The following is a 22140-nucleotide window of genomic DNA, read 5'->3' on the forward strand; positions in this document are numbered from 1 at the left end:
AGCAAGGCAGGAGATCAGTGATCAAACACGATGGGGACGTGTAGGAGGAGGGTACGGGGGACGAGGGAAATGGAAGGGAAGGAAACCTGAGAGAATGGAGCACGAGGAGCAGGGCTCGTTCAGCCCCCGCGGTGGCTGTGCAAAAAAACAAAATCCCAGCCTCTCTCCTTCCTCTCCCCTCTGGGACACGTGAGTGGTAGAAACACAGCTTGGGTGGATGCTTCTGTATCCACTCTACTCCACTCTGTAAGCCCCAAGCAGGGCACCTCAGCCAAGGTTCCATTCTCACCTCGTAAACCGACGTGGCTTTGCATCACACTATGAATGAGGTACTCGATACTTGGTCTTGTCGTCGTCCGACCACCTCCGCCTGCCCTGTTCACGGCTGCTCCATCTTTCGCCCCTCCCTTTTCCCCCGCAGCGACGCAGCAACCCATCCCGGCGTACCGTAGCTGAGGACCAGCCGAGGAAGCCAAGAACTGTTCTCTGTCAGCTTTGCAGGCAGGCACTAAAACACATCTCAGGGTGGGAATGAGACGTCTTCGCATCTGCACTGTAGCTGTACACACGACTTGTCTATATTTTTTGGCACGGTATACGCCCGCTCACTCACTTTTTTCACATCAAATGTCGTAGGGCATCATCGTGAGATGAGGCTACTGACAATGGGGCAGCCTGATTTGCCCCCCTCGACAACGTCTTGCTCCAACCGCTGAGAAGCAAATCAGCACCTGTCCTGTCCACGCGGCTCTGGTTTTCGGCAAATGAGACAGTTGTTGGCCGTCTTGGTATGCCACGCTTGTTATCAACCTGCATGCCTCTTCTTCCGTGCCGGAGCCTTGCCTGGCTGTGTTTTTTTCTCGGCCTTGCCTTGTACCTTGTAGTAGCAGTACAAGATGCCGCCTCAGCTGTGGCTAGGGGGGCTCTTACAAGGCACCCACGAACCATTTCTCCTCAACCAGCCACATGCCCTAGCTTCATTCTTGGCCATTCTTTCAAGTGTATTTCCCCCGGTGGGAAGACCTTACGGATACCAATCGCACGCATTCGAGCCAGTGCCACGGTCACTGCGAGACATCGAGCCTCGCATCCTTTGGTCTTTGATCACGTATCACCAGACACACGACTGGACCTGTCGATCCACGCCACATCCCAAGATTTCCCCCGTCTCTTCCGTCTCTTCTCTTCTCGCTCCCCTTTACCATATTATCAACTTGAGCTCGGGGGAAACGGGGGAATAGGTTTATAGGGGCAGGTTCGTGAGCCAATGGAGGGCATGATAAGGCAGGTCCCTGTACCGTACTGTACCAACAAACGCCGCCTTAGGTACTACATACTTCAGCTTTTGTCGGTTTTCAACTCACGACGAATCACCACGGAGCCAGGTCCGTCCCCATTCGGTCGTCATTTCTCTAGCTCCCTGGGCTAGTGCTCTTTTCGTAACCCCTGAGGCTGGCGAGTCGCCTGAACTGGGGAATATTCGTGCGGCACTTCATACCGTCGATGCTACCCAAACGTGGCTGAATCATCCAAACGGGCACTTAGCAAGGACGACGACAAGACTGCCAGGACGCGGTGCACCTCCTACGGTTCCCAGAGTTCTGTGGCCCGATCCCGCGGTCAGTCTCGACCCATGAGATCATATCCCTCACAGCTGTCACTTTCGCCGCTTACCGCAGCACCGTTTCTCGCCTTGTTTGCCGCTATGTGGAGGTTATCACGGTGATGACCATGGCCACGGTACTACAAGTTACCAACCAACGACAGCAACAGTGCGCCAAGAATGCGACAACCGCCGTCTTATGAAGCACGGGTCTTTCAGCTCTCATTCGTCGCTTTCCGCTGATTCTCGTCCGTCCTTAGCCTTGAAGATAGGGAGAGTAGGAAATGCTGACTGACAGCCCCCAACACGCTGCGTCAGCTGAGCCACGACCTAACAATTCCTCGACTCCCTTCCCCTGCCTGCCAATTCTCATTGGCCACTGTCGCTTGCGCCGCCGATCCCTCTCCGTGCTTACCACGGGACAAGACGCCTGCTCTCACCTGAACCCCTCCAATCTCGTACCCTCCTCCGCCCATCATCATTAATCGTCCGGCTCGATGGTGCGTAGACCTTGCAGCGGCGACCATGGGAGCGAAGATGGTGCGCTGCTCAATGCACCAAACGCTATGCTCGTATCGGCTAAGATCTCGCATATCGGCCAATTCCTTTCGTCATGGACGCAACCACGTCCACCGTCGTTCTTCCAGATATTTCCAGATAGAGCGAAAGAATTCACGTGTGGGCATATGTGTGTAAGCACAATAGCAGCCTCGTTGCCCCAAACATTGCGGCAAATCATGCATCACAGGCCAACCTCCTTAGAAACCTCAGTAGGAGCCAACGATGACTCCAGAGTTTCCCTGTCAGGGTTAGGTGCCGACCGACGTCACTGACGCTACGCATTCTTTTTTTCCAGCGATGGCAGGTGAATCGTCTGCTGGGCATATCCAGTTACTTGAGCTGTTGGGCTATCGGCCCACATGCGAGGCTAGTCCCGATTCTACACCTAGCATATGTGAGGCTAGCTGAGGTTTCCATGGGGAGCGAATGGTCTCACTCATTTCACTGTCTTCTCAGAGAGATCTGCATTCACGTACTCCTTTGTTTTCTTCTCTCGCATACTTTCTCCTTTCGGGAGTTCAACATATATTTATGTTAGCAAAATGGGTGGGGGCACTAATCTTACGGAAGCCGTCATGAGAAACCGCGCACACAATGCGAGGTACGCAAAGCCGAGACGGTCTCAACACGTGATGCTCCAACGGCCAATCGCCCGAAGCCCTTTTAAAGCATAGAATCAATGATCCACCATCTTCGACTTTGAGTAGGAAAGATCGATGCGGACTTTGAGAACAGAAACGTCCCTCACGGCGGAACATAACATACACTATCACGGCACCTGGCTTCCATGTATCAAGCAGACCATACTGGAGTCGGGTCGTTGTTGTTCTGCTTATAGCCATCACTCTGCTCAACCCCTATTCTGCGGTGTTTCGCAAGCAAACGGTTTTAGTCGCCACGTAGAACTTATCAGGGGAGTTGCATTGTAAGTGGTGGGAAGCTTCCCGGATGTAAACTCTCGCAATGTGCAGCTATTGCCCATCTTGCCTCGAGTGTCAACGCTCAATGGTGGGTGGGGGTGATTGTATGTTTCAACAACTTACAGAGGCATACGGTAAATATGACTTGGTGTGTTCAATGAGCCGTGTGTCCTTAAACACCGTGCTGGACCCCGTCACCCTTGATGCGGATGAGGAAGCTACATGAAAGTCTGAAATGGTTTAGAAGATGGTTGTAAGCTCGAACTCCTCGCAGTCCTTAAATTGGCTTCCCGGGTCGTTGAGCTCGTCGAAAACCACACAAAGGCCATGATCCGATTATTATCCTTTTATTCTGCGGTGGAATACCCCCTGCCCTGATGGCTCTTGAAGTATCTGGGCAAAAGGCTCCAAATCAACTTGAAACCCCTAGCTGCGATGAAGCCATATATTCTACTAGAAGCATACACAACCTAATTTCTCGGCCTGCCCGTTATTGGCCAGGCCTCGACGCACAAGAGCTGGCCTGCGCCTTCAAAAACCGTGTGGTGGACATAGGAATTTCGGGGTAACTGTAAACACCTTATTAAACCAGACAAGATGTCTCCGAAATGCAACTGGGGCTTTGAGCTGGTGACTTCATAATACTTATGTATGTTTCTACGCCGTATCGCTTGACAAAGTGGTGAAGTGATTCGCATTATGCGAACTTGTGGTCTAATGTTGCTCACCATGACAAAGAAGTTCGACACAGGTTTCATCATTTGGGAAGTCTCGATAGATATATGGAACCAAAAACAATAAGGCACTGTAAAAAAGACGCGTCTGCTTAAAGTAGACGAAGCTGTCAAGGAAATTACATCATTATCTCCAATGTTCCATAATGTTGCACATTATCTACACCGTAAGTGTCTGTCGCATACAACAATACTCATCTCGAAATGATTAGAGTTCCACACGCTCATCCACTAAAAGCCAACGAGGGGGTTATTGCTACGTCTTCATCTTACACACGACTTTGAGTATCTTATCTTGAAATGTTACAGCTTCTCCTTCTACAATTGGTTTACAGGCATCCTTTCAAAGGCTACCAGACCAATATAAAGGTTTCTTCCCTGAATACTGAGTGGTCAACCGCTCTCCTCGAGGTATCGTTGCAGAAACCTATCCTCACAAAACGAGGCCCCTGACGCTTAAGCAGGAGGAAACCCGGATCGTTATCGGTAAGTATGGCCCAGCACTCCCGGGCTTCCGTGCGGTCAAAGTCAAGCACGGCGGTGTTTCAAGTAACCGGCACATCTCTCTCGAAGCCCAACGACCCAGTTTCTTCCGTGACTTTCAGAGGCCTGTTCACAGGCTTATGAGGCGGGTACCACATCTGGGCCAGCCTTCCTTGAATCGTTAAAGCGCCGGAGGGCTCGCACTCGTCAAAGCCTCCCGTCTTGCGGGGGCCGGTGACGAAGTGCTCCCACGCAAGCCCCCAGAGGATAGCCCTTACTACATCCTCGACCCAGAGCCCTGCCGCGTAGGTGCCGCCGCCAGCGACCTGCTTGAAACGAGCACCAAAGCCGGCCATGGCGGGAAACCTGTTCATCTCGTAGGTCAAGGACCTCGATGTGAATTTCTCGACCGCAAGGAACCGCACATTCCATACCGCAGAGTCGACCGTGAACCGGTTCGTGAGGCCCAGAAACGCCTTTCCGATATCATCCTCGCTGGGGCTGAGCGAATTGTCCCGGGGGGCGCTTTCGCAGGTAAGCGGCGGGTTTGATTCACGCCCCTTGGACCTGAGCAAGAATAGGTCCTCCTATGAAGGTTGTACCCACAAGAGAAGCATATCAAGACTTGCTTATAGTTTTAATAAAATGCCTTTAGAACTGCTCTCGTCATCTACCTCGGCCTCTGTGGCAGACCACCTGCGTCTGACCGGGTGGTGAACCCTTATGTGTCTCTTAACACAGGTGTTCTGACACATACGACCATACCCATTGGAAAACTCGGGATCCCGTCCGCTCTCCCATAGATAAGCCAATGAGGGCCGGATTAGTAGTTGGGTCGGTGACGACCAGCGAATACCTGGTGTTGTATGTTTTTGTTTTTGCTCATTTCAACTTTGGCCTTTGCGGTTGACAATGGTTGGCGACGAGGTTGAGTCGTGCGTGGTATCTGGGTTCCCTTTCCCATATCAAGCAAAAGACTCTTTGTTTGTCATGCCTGGACTGCAGATAGGGAAGGTGCATTTGGGGTGGGGGTTGGGACACATCTCGGCCGAGGAGGCTTGAGTTGATGCGTTGTTGCCCTTTTCAACTGTACCAAGATTTCACTCGCTATTCTCCAAGGCTCTAGAGGTATCCATTAAGCGCTCCTAAACAACTAACTAAACAAGACACATACACCATTGAGCAGACAAGAAAGTAAAATTATATACACACACTTACACACACACTGATGGCATGTCATCACAATTCCCTCCTGTTACATAGGCCTGCCATCATACACAACCCCGTATGGCACCGTCTCGATATCCCCATGACAAGCCTTGTCATAGTTTGCAAGCCCCGGCATCTCCTCCTGCACCTTCAAGAACGTCTCCAACTCGCACCACCCATCTTTCCTCTCGACATCACACTCAGGGAAACTCCACCCCAGAGGCAGCGTCCTCTGATTCAGCACAAAGTGGATGTACTTTGTCTCCCCGCCGCTCTCATCATACCCCGACCGGTCGGCCTTGAACGGCTTAGGCGTCCTGATGATTTCGATGTCGAGCCGCGCGCCAAACGGCGTAATGTGCGAGACAGTGAAGTTGTGCGGGCCCGGGTACTCGGTCGGTTGAAGCAGTTGGGCAAACTGCTTGAAACCGAACGCTGTGATGATGGAGGCAATGTTGGTATCGTGAGAAAAGTCAAAGTAGAGGCTCTGGTTGAGCGGGAAGGTGACGGTGTTATTATCCAGCGTCACGTTGATCTGGGAGCCCGAATAGCCCAGGGTATGGTTCTGAAGGCGGGCGATAACTTCTTGTTGATATCCGATGCCCACGGCGCGCTGCAGAGAGTCAGTTTTGGACTGTGGGCAATGTGAAGAAGACTTACACCTGCGGGATTCTGGAAAGCATTGTTGCCGGCAAACATGAGGTCGACGGAGTAGGAGAATCCGACCCACTCCTCGTAGGTAAACAAGTCGCAGAATCGGCTGAATCCGTATGCAACCTGGTCCGAGGTCAGTCTTGAGGTCTCTGATACGAGCGTTCATCCAGGTAGGTTGTTCTCACCGTTTCATATGGGCACATGGTCTGAGCAGCGTAGGTATCGTCAATAGTCCAATCGTACCCATCCGCTAGATCTCGAAGACGGGCAGTGGCTGGAGGTGTCAGTGGACTCTCCGTCTGTACAGCACGAAGGCGGACTCACCATTGGCCAAATAATTCGAGATCCAGATCTTCCCGGCGTCATTGCCACCATTCTGCTTGCGAGCATTGGGGCAGTTCAAGTACCCAGCAAGCGAGTTGTTGGCCCTGTCTTGCTCGATGATGACCTCAATGGTCGCATTGTTGGTCCTGGCTGAGTCAGTCACTGACCACAAGCCCATCTCGAATGGGGAGTCATACCATTCAAGGCCGAAGAAGCCAGCAAGCCAATATTCGGCTGACTTGAGCATTCGATCTTGTGTCTGGAAGCATGTCAGTCACACAAAAGCTTGGCTGTGCAGAATTGAACGAATGTTACTTACAGTAGTCCGCACGATGATTTTGCTGTTCGGGTTGTACAAAGAAGAGTACATGTATGAGTGCAGAATGCCTGAACAACAATCAGTCTCAGGAACCCATGTTGAATGCTATGTTGAGTCCAGATGCCACTCACCAGAGTCAAAAAGTTCCTGCCGTCCTATGCATAGAAACGTTAGAGCCAGATACAGGACGAAGGGAAAGTACTGAACTCCTACCCTTGGGGACGAGAATCTCATGTCCCAGCTGGTACTTCCAGTCATTCAAGAATCCCAAGACACCCTTAGCCTTGAGATTTTTCTGAGCCTTCGCAATGCGCTCCCCGAAACCGTAGACATTGGACCCCAAGGTGGGATATCTGGACCCGTGTCGGGAAAGCATCTATCACGTGCTGTCAGTCAACCGTGCCTGGCTGAGCTGGAGACACAGTTTCCGACAGAAGCCAGCCCTGGAGAGCTTACCTGCACCTGAACAATCTCGGCCCCCTCCGGTAGCGCGTACTCGTCCACCCCGAACCCAGGACTAGGCTGGTACGGAGTGAGATATCTACACCTCAATGTTAACAGCTTGTCCTTGCCGTTAAAGGCAACCCAAGTATGACTGACCCCATCATGTTGAAGATGCTCTCATTCTTACTACTCATCCCTTCGATGGGTATATCCGTCTGCAGAGGCTGATTCGGCACATACGATCCCGTCGGCACAACCCTCGTCTGCGCCATGAATGCAGGCTTCCCCGTCGCGGTCGGACCAGCCCACAATTCCGGGCTCGTCCGGAAATACTGCGGCACGTCGTCGTCCGGCCTGCAGGGGCAATCATCCAGATTCTTGAAGATATCCGGCAAATACGGTCCTCTCCGCACGCCGTCATTGTCCCAGGCGAAGCCCAAGACAACGAAGGCTAGCATACATCCCACGACGGCCAGCGCCAGCACGATGGCGACCGTGGCACGGCGGCGCCTGCTAGGAGTGGTGGCGGCGCCATTGTTCATGATATCAGCGAAGCCCGCCGCCGCCGTGGGTGTCGCCGGGGGAAGCGCCGGGAGTGGCTTTTCACTCGGCAACGGTTTCTTCCTCCGTCCGGCAGAAGAGCTGCGGCTGCGGCGGGGCTGCTGCTGAGAGACGTCCTCTTCCTGTCCAGGGACGCGAAGGTAGCCTCCCTGACGAGGTGCCATGGTTGCTGTCAGCACGGAGAGAGCCGAAGCGCTTAATGCTTATCGAAGAGCAAGTGGGTGGTTCGGGAAGGGGGGGCGGCGCGGATGGCAGGAAAGCCTCCTGGCTCGACGGTCCGCTGAAGGCTACCGGCAGGTGAACAAGCAATTGCCACGTCTGAACCGGTCGGTGGTTGGCTCCACACACAAAACCGGCGGAGGAACCGATACGTAGACCAACTCGGATGAGCAGAGAAGGAGGGTAAGTCAGACAAGGTACGTTTCACATCCGAGTGTACCGCTGCATCGATGAGAGACTCTACCCGAAAGGTGCGTGCATGCAGGTTTTTCGAAGCAGTCAGACGTCAAACAAACACGTACGCTAATGATGGCCGGGGAGGCTGCGCGCGGATGGGGATGCTCAGGGTTGCAGCGATGCAGGCAGGAATAGGGGATTCTTCGACATGCGCCGGATCCCAGTCGTCGGGATAGATGCCCGTGGCCCCCAATTGGCCACCTTGATAGACCGTAGTAATGCGAGGGAGGAACCGCAGGACGGAAAGAGCGGAAGGGGAAAAGGAATAACGGAGCAAACAAACAGCGGTCAGATGTGTTGCGGATGGTGATACGCGCAAGCCAGGTCCTCGCTGTACGATGAAGTCGTGATGGAGGTGTGGTTGCACTGAGGAGCCCAGGGCAGGGAGGCTCAAGGTTAGGGGGCACTGGTCGTTGGAGGCGGCCGTCTCATTTGACGATGCTTGGCCTCGACGGCTTACCTTAGCTTGAACGGGAAGATGGATCCGGTCCCGAAGGCGGAGGCGCATCGGCCAATTGGGTTGGCCATTGTGCCCCCGGGTTGTTCTGGCGCGTCGAGCTCAGGGACCCATGTCCGATACTTCGTGTCATGACACGTGACGTCGTCCCCAGAGAAAAGCACACAGACTCTGTCTGGCGCCCGTGGCCTGCCTAGCATGATCACCGGGCGCACCCGTCGCTAATTCGAACAACCACCTTATATGCTATGTCGTGTAGTACATGGTCGTCGTTGCCGGCGTCAGGGCCTTTCTAGCCGTTGATAACCCAACCTGCCGTCAACACAAGAACCACCCGTCCCCGGATACTTTGTAGTAGACGTCAAAAAGTGGTAGCATCATCTCTAACCATCTTTCCTTTTCCCGGCTTCATGGCGGTCAAAATCTATCCAACCATTTCTCGCCGACGACACTCGTCATCAAGCCACCGTTCCCGTAGTCTGCCACCGGCCAGTCACCACCTCATCACCTCTCTCTCTTTCTCTCTCTCTCTCCCAATCTCACTCGCACACACCCACAGCCGGAAGGCGAGCTGCGAAGCGAGCCCCATATAGTAAACAACCTATTCCTGGATGTGTCCAACCAACTCCCCTGCGCCCCGTCCAACCTGACATCGACGACGATGCGGCCACCAAATCGATGAATAACTCCGAATCCCAGCTGTTGGCAATTCTGCGAAGGGTCCCCACCAGAATCTGGGTCGAGATTCGTAATTCCTTCCCGCTTTTCCCACAATTCAAACCCTCCCTCCCCCCCTCTGTCCCGTCGGTCCAAGGTCCCTCCTCATTGCTTTTTCTTCCCATCTCCTCCTTTTGGTCGCCTCTTGGCGCGCAAGAGGAATAAGAAAGGACGCAGAATCATGCGCTCCATAATACGTGTCTCCAAAAAAATGTCACCACCCACCAGCCAGCCACAAGGATCTCACAAAGCACAAATGGCTCCGCTCTATCCCTCCGATCGATCGCCCACGCTAAGAACCGATGACAACTCCCCGCCCACGTACAGCGTGTTTCAATGGGAAAAGGAACGGTCAGAATCCTAGACCGGAGAGAAGCAAAGACACAAGATCAAAGGAGCGGGGGGTGGGCCATCTGCAAAACTGAGACCTGCAAAAAAAACCTACCCGCGATGCCGACCTCGGATCACAATCGGGTTCCCTATGCCCCAAATGTCCTATGGGTCATGATTCCATTCCATGTGCAAGCCAGAAAAAGCAACTTCCCTGACACGAACCCATGACATTTCGTCTCTCACCGGTCTGCATGGAACCCGTATCTTTCACCCTTGTCCTGTTCATGGCAGAAACGTGTTCGCCTGGGGCCTTCATCGTCATCAAAAAACCCCCAGACCCTCTGGGATTGAAGACTCAGCAAAAGCAAAACGAAGAAAAAAAACCCCGGTGCAGGGAGGAGCCGGGGGCCTTCAGATTGAGTCGATGCAGTTCCGAAAGATGCCAAAAGTTCCCGCATGGGTCCTCCACCCCCCCCCCCCCCCCTTCACTGTCAAACTTCTTCTTATGCATGCATGCCCTCTCCGCTCCTCCCTTGTAGGAAAGCGATGCGCCTTCAACCCGCCAAAGGATCGACCCCTTCGCTTGTCCTACATAGTAGACGCTCGGGGGAGACGACCCGTAGCCATCGATCCGGCAATCTCATGCAACCGATGTCGACCAGGGCATGAATCCTCATCGGCAGCGATACAAATCTCTCGACCGTGTTGCAGACGTTCAAAAAACGGGAATACAGCGCCCCCCGCCCCCCTCCCTCTATCCCCCCGGCTTGTCGTCCCGTCAAGCTGCAGCCACACGTTTGCCTGCTTGTTAGTGGCTGGCCTTGCATAGTCGAGAGAATGGTTTTGCTTTGCGGCTCTTTGCATGTCCTGACCGAGAAGTCGAGACCCTCGAGACGGCTGCCGCCACCCACTACCGGTGAGAAGATTCTAGGTTGCTGCCCCTACCCTGACCCTGGCGTCTGCGACCAGCCATAATTACCCAACCAACGTGTCGGTCAGGTCTCCGACGGGGCCAAGGCGCTACATCCAGACCGGGACTCACATTTGTCTGACGGGGGCGGGGGCTGGCTCCCCTTTACCGTTAAGGACCCTAGATATTGATACTCGTCCGCATCGGTCGTTGCTTTTCGGAATTGCAGCTGAGATATCCGTTGCCGGGTTGTTTGGGCTGGGGATACGGGACCGTCACATGCACATCCATGTACATCAGAGACAAGGAAGAAGGAATGCACTGTCCGCCAAGAGATCAAGCGGCCGTTCGCCCATGCATTGCGGGTGTGTTTTGCCAACACCTGCAAGCGCTAGCCAGTGACAGAGCAATGACTACGCTTTTCAGTCCTGCATATCCAAATTTGTTGATCGTTTGAGTAATCAACGACCCGGGTCTATGAGCAAACCAAAACGCTGAGCTTTCTTTTCCTTTCAAGCATGTTGCCCCTCTGTAAGCTCCCGTAACTCGCGAACATATCCGCCAGGGAGATGACAAGGGCCAACGGGTCGGTAAGCTGAAAAAGTGGCTTGACAGGCTCTTTGCGCATTGGCAGCCGCACACCGATGTCTCGGGGTCGTTCACATATGGACCCAGCTGTCTGACCGGTCCAACATGTTTGCAGAGTCCCAGCACCACGGTCGTGTGATCAACGACTGACTTTCGTCTGCAGCCACACGATTGGCAGCCTGGGGACCGGGTCCAAGATGTCTTATACCCGGCTTTGAAAATGCCTTTCATCGGACACATCATAGAGCTCGGTCAATGACCAATGTTGGACCACCCAACAACATGCCTCGGACGATAGAAATAAGAGTCAAGGATTACTAGTATCTATTGCGCACCAACGCCGTATTTACATCCCAACCAATGTATACATGCTTTCCACAGCAGGTTTGACTGTGTGAACTCCCATGGACTCCATGCTTTCTTGACCGCGAAAGAATAGGAAAAGGTAATAAACTTTTGGTGCAACAGGGGTAATAGGGTACGGTGAGAGGAAAAGCAAATAACAGAATATGCAGTACTCGACTCCGTACCAGAGGGAGCAGGATTCCCAGGGTGAAACAATGCAAGCAATGCAACCATGACGCCTCTTTCCCAGTTTTCGACAAATTTCGATCAAGGCTCCCAGCGCAAAAGTGAAAAACATGATCTCTTGTATCAGTTGGGATACTTTCTGAGAGGAAAAAACGCGTCGGGCATTGGCTCCAGGTGCCAAACACGGTCGGCAGGCTTCTCGAAGGCTTCATACCACTCGCGCTCGAGTGCCTTTGGGATGGCCCAGCCCAGCTTCTCATTGCGCACACGCATGCGAACAAGGTGGCGTTTCTCACATGGACCCTGGCCATTAACGAAAGCCTCTCGACGATGAAGAATAGCCAAGTTGTTGATGAAATGAATGTCACCCGCTCGAGTCTGGAACTCCAGTTGCGTGGCCTTTGCAATGGCCTCCACTGCGTCGAGAGCCTCGATTTGACGGGGTGTGAGACATGGAAGATGTGCAGGTCGCGGATGGGTGGCATTTCCCATTAAGGGCGTACGACCAAAGTTGATAATAATTTTTCCATCTTGGTGAAAGAGAACCGGGCGGCATTGGAATTTGGGGCTGAAAATGGATTAGCCGGTGATTTCAGATTGCCTATGCACAGCTTAATTGGGAGCAACATGCAGACTACACTTACAGAGCAAACGGCCAGTCTGAGCGGGACAGGGTGCGAATGATGTCTGGTCGGGTCGCCGCAAGCACGTTATAGACAGTGTGGGCAGAGGCAATGATGCACTTCCCACCAGCTGCAGCAGTGCTTCGGGTTAACCAGCTGACGACGTCGCCTGATTCTTCAGTGTGGAAGGACTGAACCAGCCTTGGTCAGTCATTTTTCGACGAGATGAATGGCATAATTCTTACAATAGACGAGGTTGAATGGCGATGGTGATCTGCCTTGATCTGACTCGTGTTGTCGGCAACGATGTGGACTGTAGTCATGTTATAATCAGCAGGGTTCTTCCAGCACAGACAACGGCTCAATGTCACATACCAAGCATGTTACCTTTCTTGTCCTGCCTACCGCGCTGGTTGGCAATGTACCCCTGAATACCAAGATAGAGTATCGTGAGATCCTCGACGGTGTACTTCTTAGGGTCAATGCCACGGACTACGGCGAAGCCTTTGCCATGGTGGATGTCAAGGGCAATACGATCAAGAGCAGTGCCAAGAGTCGGCAAAGGGAAGTTGGTCCTGCTGACTAGATCGCCATCCAGGCCCAAGGCTAATTTGGTACCAAAAGTCAGCCGGCGGACGCTATTGAGAGCTGACCTTAGTATACCTTTGAAGTGGTTGAGCGCAGCCGTGAGCTCATCGAGGTCCGCACTAGTGAGGTTGTACGTGTACTGGGACTGGTTGTGAAATTGCGGGCCGGTCCAGGCTGATTCGACGACCACTGTCTCGGGAAAGCCGGTGGGGAGGTCAGGAACATCCGCGACTGGAGCATTGCAGTCGACGCGATGGATATGGTGGGCAGCAATTGTTGTGGTAGCGCCCATGACCGGGCCAACAGCACTAGACACCATCTTGCTGATATGAAAACTGAAATCAGACTTGTCAGAAGACGACCATCTCGAGAATGAGTAAGCAGTGACAGGGGCATGCAAACCTGTAGATGGCCGTTCAAGATTGGTTTGCTAACGTGCGCCGTGAGATATGAGGCAAGGAAGCGTGGCCGTGAGGAGAGAATCCCGAACCAGGTTGAGGCTGGTAACAGCCCTTAGAAAGAAGAAGTTATACAATGACTAGGCAAGTGTGTGCTTGTGTGCGCTGGACAGGTGCCCTTTAAGGTCAAGACTGTACGCGTAGGTGTGCGGGTGTGCGTGAGTATGCGTGAGTATGTGTGGCAGAGACAGGCTTGTATAAGGTCTGACGAGAAGAGAAGTAAAATATGGAGAAGGGAGATGATGGCGTAGACGTGAGAAGATACGGTCGAGGGAGAGATGGCGAGAAACTGTCATGATCTGGCAGATGCCTAATATACTCGCAGACTAGGAGAGCAATGGCAGTCACCATCGGCGGGAAAGGGAAAAAAAAAAAAGGACTGTAGAGCAGAGCAGGCCCGGGAGCAGGATGACTTGGTGACAAGGAATGGAAAGGAAAAAAAAACAAAAAAAAAACGGATAGCTACAAGAGCGAGATAGCAGGAAGCCGCCCGTGTATGAGACCCTTGAGCGGCTACCCGAATTGCGCCTGCTTGCGTAGGGGTTTGACGGTGACGGTGTTGATTCGTGAGAAAGGAAGCAGAAGGCGAGGCGCGGGTACTGTACTCTCCCGTTGAGATTTCTGCAAATAGGTACATGCGACAGCGCGCGCACGGAAGCAGTAGCTCGCGGGAAAGCGGCAAGGGCAGTTGGCAGGTTAGCCAGGCCGTTGGGAAGACTGGAAATGAGGTGATGCAAGATTGCCCTCAAGACATTTTAAGTCATGGGAGTTGCAAGAAGAAGAAACGGCAGCGAGGTTGGAGGGCCAAAGAACGGAAGGGAGATGTTGATAGAGCTACGTCAGGCAAGGTAAGGTATGCAAAACGAGAATAAAAAAAGTACAAGAAGGCAAGGCTAGCAAAGCAAGAGTAAAACGAGGCAAGAAGAGATGCAGCGTAGCAAGGAAGGTACATGCCGCCTTCCCCTACCTTAGCATATGTGAAGGTACGGATACTGCACGCAATTGCCATGGGTATGTCCAAACCGGAGGGAAAGGGGTGGGTTTTTGCGCCTACTTTACCTACCTACACAACTACCCTACCTTACCCGTACATGTGCAGTACCGACCGGTCTGAGGTGCGGCACCTTACCTTCCCTACCTAGGCATATGTTGATGTGAGTGTAAGGTCGCCAACCAGGCGACCCAGTGCAACGGCATGAGATGAAAGCGCATGGTACCTTCGCAGGTACCCGGCAAAGAAGAAACGACGGAGGGAAAAGAAGATCTGGACGGATCCGGGCTAGGCTGAGCCGTGATTACGATGGACGACCTGAACCGAACGTAGGGGAAGGGGGACAGGAAAAAAAAAACACCCCGATGCGGTCGCCCACCCCATTTCAAGGCCATCGTGCCTCATCTTTGAAATGCCCTGCCATCTGTTTTCCCACCTAGCAGACAGGCATCCCTCCCCCTACCGCCCCCCTTCACCAGAGAGGCATGGGCGTTGGTTGACGGAGTGAGAATTGGTTAAATGCTGGACGTTTGGTTCCTGCGCTGCGGCGGGGCTCGAACAGACCAGAGAAACGATGTAAAAAGAGGAGCCAGTGAGTGGGCAAGAGAAGCAGAGGAGGGGTACATGGGCCCAGGCAACCAACCAACCAACCAACTACGCTGTGCTGTGAGGAGGGCGGCAGTGAGTTGTGGCGAGGGAGACGATGACAACTGGACATAGCAACCACGAACCAGAAGAAAAAAAAAAGGGATACATGGCATACAATGTTTGCAGGCCAGGCCAGATTAGATCAGTCTGTCCGAGATCAAGCTGCTGGTGTATGCGCACATGTATGTATCATTGGGGTATGCATGTGAATATGTGGTGCGTGTATACGTCCGCGGTACGTACGTATGGACCTTTGGCGTGTGCTAAGAACGGCAGCCAGCCACGGGATCGCCGAGGTTGCATAGGAAGAAAAAAAAGAGACATGGAGAGAGATAGATTTGTCGTGACACTTGTTGTGGCACGCATGGCGCTTCCCAACTAGTGCCTTTGTGACGGGATCTTGACGGGATCGAAGACATGTGGTGCGAGATGGGAGTGGATTGACAACAAGACGCTTCCATGCATATGTCACCTAAGATGGGGATATCAGGAGGGATGGGATTGCAGCAAGTTCGGTCGACATTGGACGAAACATGGATCACCAAAACGTTCAGCGATGGGAGGGAGTGGCAGAATGCGGTGGGGAGGGTGTACACGATCAGAGACATATGGAGGACACCTCGGTAAGAAAGCCACGTTTCGTGGCGAGCGCCTTAACGATCGACGGGTAGGGTAGGTAGAAAGGGAATTTTTCATCCTTTCAAATTAATTGAGGGAGGGGAAAAAAAGGATTAAAATGCGACGCACATCGGCCTGGCCAGCACGGATCCGTTTGTAGCTATCGTATAACAAAACAACATCACACCTCGGGACGAAGACGGATAGACGGGTTCTCGGGGGCGCTAGATTATGACAGAGGGTTTTGGTCGGTGTCGCCTGTCTCCATGGGCCGGGCAGTCAAGTAGAGTTGTTCGCCCCGGGAGGGATATTGTCGCAAATGACGGCCGATCCGATCTGTGAATGTACTGCCCTCTGGTGGCTCGCGGCCCTAGGCCCAAGTAAGGTAGCCGAGCTGATCAACATACCCAAGTATGGTTACCTGGAGCAGAGGTTCCCTTTGCCCTGGGCTTTGGAATATCTCAATCAGCCCAGGTGCAGATAGCGCTGCTTGCCCAACCTTGTTCGATCCCGAGAGACGGAACGGGAAGACGAGCATCTGAAGGTTGAGGGTAGATCGCGAAGGGGGTCCCAGCACTACACGCCGGTGGGGGCCGGGATAGAAAGATGGGATGTGGAAGTGTAACGCAGCCAATCGCCCACAGGCTGCACAACACAGCTGATCGAATCTGGCCGGCCGGCCGACTGGTCGGGCTTCGCAAACAACAGCGAGTTGGTGTGTCCAAGCTATCCTTGTCGAAACGTGGAGCCGGGTGCATGGGTAACGTAACTAATGTCCATAAAGAAAAGCAATGAAGAAGATTCTCGGGATGCATCCGCTGGGTGTACACAGTGGGTAGGGTAGGTTAGGTGCACTACGTGTCGGCGTCTGCAGCCGCATTTGTGGGCAGAGGCGTTTGTGCTACAAATGCACGCGACTGGAGACACAAAGAAAACGAGCATGAGAAACGAGAAAAAGAAACACCAGCAGATGGAGAGGAGAGGGCAGGGGGCAGGGGGCAGGGGGCAGGGGCGTATGAGGGGAGATGGACAACAGAAAAGGGTGTAGGAGAAGAAGGGAGAAAGGATTACATCCCCTCGAGACCCCTTGGTGATATCGAATTGTCTGCAGACAGCCGACTGAGAGAGGAGGGAAACCCCATAATCTTCTGTTGCTTGCATTTGTGCTCGCTCATGCACTTGCACCCATGTGAAATAAGTAGCTAGCCGGGTGGTAGGCGAGCGGGATACAAGAGCCGCCACCCTTGCAGTCCGGACCGGCCGCACCTCCTCAACTGTCCGACGAATGAGCCTGCGCCCCCGGACGACTTCCAAGTCGGGACATCGATGTGGAACTGAGGAAGGGATGGAAGTGGACGCCGGTACGTATCTGGTAGCTTCCGCTGGTCTCCACACTTTCCGGTCGACCTCACTTCATTGCACTTCTGGCCCTTTCCGATGTCTCCAGTGCGAACAGCAGAAACTGCCCAGATAATTATTGCGACCCTGCAACTCGACGCAACGCAACGCAATTTTAGAGACAGGTTGCGTGGTTCGCTCGGTGACTATCCGTACTAGGAAGCTTGATAAAAAAAAAATAACAAAAAAAAGAAGTTAGGACGTGCAGTGGCAGGCAGCGACCTTCGGGAAAATGCCATTCTTGTTTTGGGTGTATTGAATCGACATTTTTTCTGCCTCCTGTTTTCATTTCTTCTTTTTCTGCTTCTACCCCTCTGCAAACAAGTCCTGTTCAAAACTTGGCCGACAAAAGGGAAATCTCTCAACCAACAAAAGTCTAGACCGGATATCCTCCGCGCTTCTTACCTTACATAGCCTAGTGAATGACAACACCACACCACACCACACCACATTCCCCTTCCCCGCCCAGTCCCAATCCTCAATCCCCTAGTTTCACGATCGATCGGCCCCCAGATTGCCCACTCAACAGACACATTCCGATGTCTGGCTAAAAAGTTTCTGTGTGCATGTGCATGTGGGTGTGTGTGTGTGTATTTGTATGTTGTGTCTACCTGTCTATCTCTTTTGTCTGAGATTTAACTTTGGATTTGACAGCACTGGCCCGGCCCGCGAACCAGAGATGCAGATGAAATCTGATCAAAAAGCGGGCCTGCATTGGCCGGTGAAGGATTTCTACGAATAGAACAGCGCAAACTCCACACCTTTTCAACGGATCACCCGTCCTGCAAGGACGCCTGCAGGACCCTGTCAAACGGTGTACTGTTTACTGATCGACAAATCCAACTCACGCCCCCCCCCCCCCCCCCCCCCCCCAAAGACAAGGTCTCCAAAGATTCCAAAGCGAGTTCCGTGCCAATAATGTCTGCCCTAATGGGCAGAAGCAACGATGGAACGTATTCTGCGGTGGGGACTATGGAAACCCAGCAGTCCCATCATCAACCTCCCCCGTCCACCTCATATTCATTCCTCATACATTCAGGTAGAATTCGCAGGGCTTGTCACTTCATCTACTCAGATTTTAAATCGAGTGCATTCGCAGAAGTTGGCATTGTCGGATTCTGTGCTGCCATCGAGCTTTGTCAAAGAAAACACTGCAAACGTACGCCTTGAACGACACAATGCGTACAACGGAAACACGGAGTTACAACAGATAGACAACAACAAGCTCATGCCATCATCATCGTCGACCTCGTCCTCTCCCCTCCCACTTTTACTCAATGTATGCCCTTCCAGGATACCCCAAAAGAAAGGAACGCCACCGGAATGCATTCTCCCTCGTTCCTCGGCAGAACAAACAGACCCAGATGAACCCCCAAATCAACAGTACCGGTTTGATTGAGGAGGAGAGGATGGATCAAGCGGCCTGCTTGAAAGAAAGAATGAACCTGAAAAGCTCCGCCTTCCATGCCAAACTTTGAAAGCCAATGACCTCTCCTTTTTGGCCCGCCCGCATTGCGCCTCTGCACGTCGCTGTAGTGCATCCCTCCCTGATCCCAAACATGATCCAAATCGAAAACATCGCCCACCCCTATATCCCAGCATTCGTACCCCCTACCTCAACTCTGACTAACACGACCACGTTTGGGGCTGCCAATCTCTCTGGAAGAGCTGGCTGACGAAAAAGTACGGCTGATCGTACTGGTTGGCCTGCTGAAGCTCTTCCCACTCGTGCTCTAGTGCCATCGGGTCAGTCACCACTCTCATTTGTCGGATGATCCATCACTGCCGATCAAAGGGAGGCTATAGGGGCATCGTTCTGCACGTCACGGATAAGAGTGTGGCATGCTTAAACTTTGTCTCGGCCGCAGGGGTCAGAATGAGGGCTGGGTACTCACTGTGAGCCATGGCCTGTGACCGCGTCCAGTGGACAAACTCCACCGCTTGTTCGTCCAGCTGCGCCAGTGACCGCAAGTCCTGATCTCTGCACTCTTCGGAAAACGGGTATATTCCCTTGTTGCAGTAGTGGAAGTACGCAAGGAGAATTGTCCCTCCTGTCCGTCAAACATTCGTCAGCATGTCTTACTCAACAGAAACAAACCAAGGTGATCGCTGAGGTGATTAAAAGATCGCTCTGGCCTGCTTCTCATACGCACCTGTGTGATATTCCTGAACATCCGATTCTCTCGCGAATTTGGTCTATCAAAACAGACATCACTTGTTAGCGAACCTCTTTTTAAATGCTACGCAAGTCGTCCAATATCGACTGGTGGAAGACTGCAAAATCGTCCATCCAACCCACCTTCATGCCATGCTTTCTGGCGTACGAGGCGTCATGGTCTGTGACAAGCGCAATGTTGTGCAACAACATGAATGTCACCAGGTATGTTGTCAGCCAGGTCTTCTGCTTATTTTGCAGTGTCATTTTCTGTAGTTTCTCCAGCATTTCTCGCCGAAGCCTTGTCTGGATATGCTGAATGAGGACCAGATCCAACTGAGCTCCCATTACCGGCGGAAGGGGAATGCGACCGTGCTGCGGGCTACTGCTGTCCAGTATGTCGTGGCTCATGCCGAGCGTCTCTTCTCCCACGATTTCTATCGATTTGGTGGTTAAGCGAACCGCCATCCAGAGCTCTAGTGTCTGGAGCAAAAGCTCACGCTCATCCGGTGCTGTTCTAGGGTCTTGCGACAATTCCCAGGCTTTCAGATAAGTCGCATAGAGCAAGTGATCCCTGGCGCCCATCACACTTTCAACGACAGAGTTGAAACAGTTGACAACACCTCTCTTGATGTAGTCTTCGTAGGCCGTCTGTGCCTCGTCGAGATCTGTAATGGCGAACGTAGGGATCGCCACAGACTTTTTCTCGCCGTTCTTTGTAACCCACGTGCGGTCCAGCTTGTCACCTGGTTGTGGAATGAATGGCCGTACGGATACTTGCACAAACATGTCGCGTGGCGTATAACCCTCCCACAGACGGATCGTCCTTACGTCATTCGAGGACCAGTTGTTGATGTTATCTCCAATGCCGTTGACCCAGCGCGTTGTCCACTCAAAGCCGTGCACTTGACGTCGTTTGAAGAAATTACAGTCCGTGATTTTATGGCGCACACATGGCTGGCGGACTATTTGCTTGTGATGATTGCTGTTCGGTTTGGGCTTGCAGCCAAGGCATGGCCCTTTCAGATTATCTGGGTCAATTCGACACTGATCTCGTAAGTAAACGTGCGTAGCTGCATTTCAACCGAAAACCTTCATCGACCCAGAAAAGAAACTGTATTCGGGTACTTACTCGTACACGTTGCATTTTGCATCGTATGCAGGATCCATTCTTCCTCGTTGCCGCCGTCTCCTCTCGCGCCTTCTGATCTTTGAAAGGACCTCGCTTAGAAGCGGGTGGCCGCTGGTGAGGGAAGACAACGTCGAGACTTGGGTTTGCAAGGGGGGCGTCCATGTCCTCGCTTTTCACGCAAGGCATAGCGTATGTGGGAGTGATGGTGAACCCGGCAGTTGTGACGGGAATAGCTGCCGGTTGATGCAACGTTGGAGACACTGCCATACCCATCACGTCACTGTGATAACGGGTGGGGAGAACCTCTCTGGCAGCCAAATGATGATCAATCGTGTTTGAAAAGCTCTGAGAATCATTGGAGGTAGGGGCACTGGTCATGTTAGGGTAATACGCAGGGGCCGAAACGTCAGCCGAATAGACCACAGTGTCGGCCCCGGAACACTGAGCAGCTATCGCCTGGTTAGAGCTTTCTTGCAAAGGTTGATAGCTAGTCACATATGCGCTCATCATTCCAGGATCCCCGACAGGGAACGGGTTCGCCTCGTTGGGGGCAAGGGTAGTAGGGACGTAGACATCTGGCTGAGGAATCTGTGCTGAAGGTGGTTTTTCAACCTCGTAAGGTCTATTGGAATTGGTCCCGTAGTCAAAGCCGTTGGGCCCGGACCCGGAAATGGGCTCGTAACCTAAAGAGAACATGAATCAAATGCACCGAAGAGGTCAGCGATCCACGGCAATACATACCACTATTAGAACCATCACAGGAATTCCAGCAGTTTGAACACCAGGCTAATGCCAGTGTTTGGATGCCCCCGGCCAGTCCGTTGAGACTGTGACCTTGGATGCCCGAGGAGAATCGTCCCGAGTTGACGCCGGTCAGCAACTGTTGTCCATGTTGTCCAGGCTGCTGTGACTTCTCTTCGAAGTCCGCGCCTGTGAATTGAGACGACATGGAGTAATCTGAGATAAATCTTTGTCTCTTGTGGATGTTCTCGGAATGCGAAGTGTGAGAAAGTATTTGATGAAGTCGAAAACCAGGAAGGTCGTATAATGATGCAACTTGGTTTATCAGAAGTTGTATATCAGGACGAAGGCCAGAGAAGTCGGGGTCGGGGTATGATGACGACGACGAGCTTTGATGCACTGGAATGATAGAAGAAGAGTCGTCCTCGGGGCCAGAAGGCCGGCGACGCCTCTTCAGAGTATTATTGTTCTAAAACAAAATCAATTCAACGCGCATTTGGGGGCGGGATAAGATAGACGGGGGGAGGGGTTCGATCCGTAAATATAAACAGCCAGGGCCAAAAAAATTTTTTGCGAAGACGATGTGTGTGTGTGTGTGTGTGTGTGTGTGTAATGTAATGGTGCAGGTGCTGGGACGGCAGCTGGACTCGAGGGACAATGGGGAAGATCGGTGATATATCCCATGCACGCTGCCGCCAGCCGGGAAGCAGGGACATCTCTTACCATGATTGATGCAACAAGAAAGGGTGTGTTGGACAAAGCCTAGTAGCGAGACCAAGTACCACAATCTGTGGCATGTATAAGGTATACGGCAGAGACAAGCAGCAAGCAGGAGTGAGCAGGCACAGCAAAGCACAAGGGGAGCGTAGAAAATTGCGCCTCACCGGGAGGGGGTGGGGGAGCTACGGTCTCACGAGAGCCATTGCCACATAATGGCACCCCTTGTGCGCGAGTGGAGTACAGGAAAGACGGTAAGGTACGGGA

General features: G+C 52.8%; 3 protein-coding genes across 3 annotated transcripts; all 3 read right to left on the reverse strand.

The window, feature by feature from the left end:
• Positions 1 to 4363: 4363 nt before the first annotated feature.
• Positions 4364 to 7976, reverse strand: EsH8_I_000699 (histidine phosphatase superfamily; the record flags this gene model as incomplete). The annotated part of the gene is made up of 11 exons (XM_083268112.1): positions 4364 to 4868; positions 5579 to 6123; positions 6171 to 6287; positions 6350 to 6438; positions 6489 to 6634; positions 6686 to 6747; positions 6808 to 6875; positions 6939 to 6962; positions 7021 to 7183; positions 7264 to 7348; positions 7408 to 7976. The coding sequence occupies 11 exons, from the start codon at positions 7974 to 7976 to the stop codon at positions 4364 to 4366; spliced, it is 2373 nt and encodes a 790-aa protein (XP_083118550.1).
• Positions 7977 to 11927: 3951 nt separating this feature from the next.
• On the reverse strand, positions 11928 to 13334 carry EsH8_I_000700 (TauD/TfdA family dioxygenase; the record flags this gene model as incomplete). Its single annotated transcript, XM_083268113.1, has 5 exons — positions 11928 to 12372; positions 12449 to 12618; positions 12673 to 12740; positions 12803 to 13033; positions 13091 to 13334. 5 exons carry the CDS (start codon positions 13332 to 13334, stop codon positions 11928 to 11930), a joined length of 1158 nt encoding a protein of 385 aa, XP_083118551.1.
• A 5420-nt stretch (positions 13335 to 18754) lies between these two features.
• On the reverse strand, positions 18755 to 21882 carry EsH8_I_000701 (uncharacterized protein; the record flags this gene model as incomplete). Its single annotated transcript, XM_083268114.1, has 7 exons — positions 18755 to 18861; positions 19024 to 19179; positions 19282 to 19324; positions 19428 to 20330; positions 20416 to 21098; positions 21157 to 21625; positions 21880 to 21882. 7 exons carry the CDS (start codon positions 21880 to 21882, stop codon positions 18755 to 18757), a joined length of 2364 nt encoding a protein of 787 aa, XP_083118552.1.
• Between the last annotated feature and the right edge of the window lie 258 nt (positions 21883 to 22140).

The sequence above is a fragment of the Colletotrichum jinshuiense genome, chromosome 1 (assembly GCF_051148585.1).
Source record: "Colletotrichum jinshuiense chromosome 1, complete sequence".
In the NCBI taxonomy this organism is placed as follows: domain Eukaryota; kingdom Fungi; phylum Ascomycota; class Sordariomycetes; order Glomerellales; family Glomerellaceae; genus Colletotrichum; species Colletotrichum jinshuiense.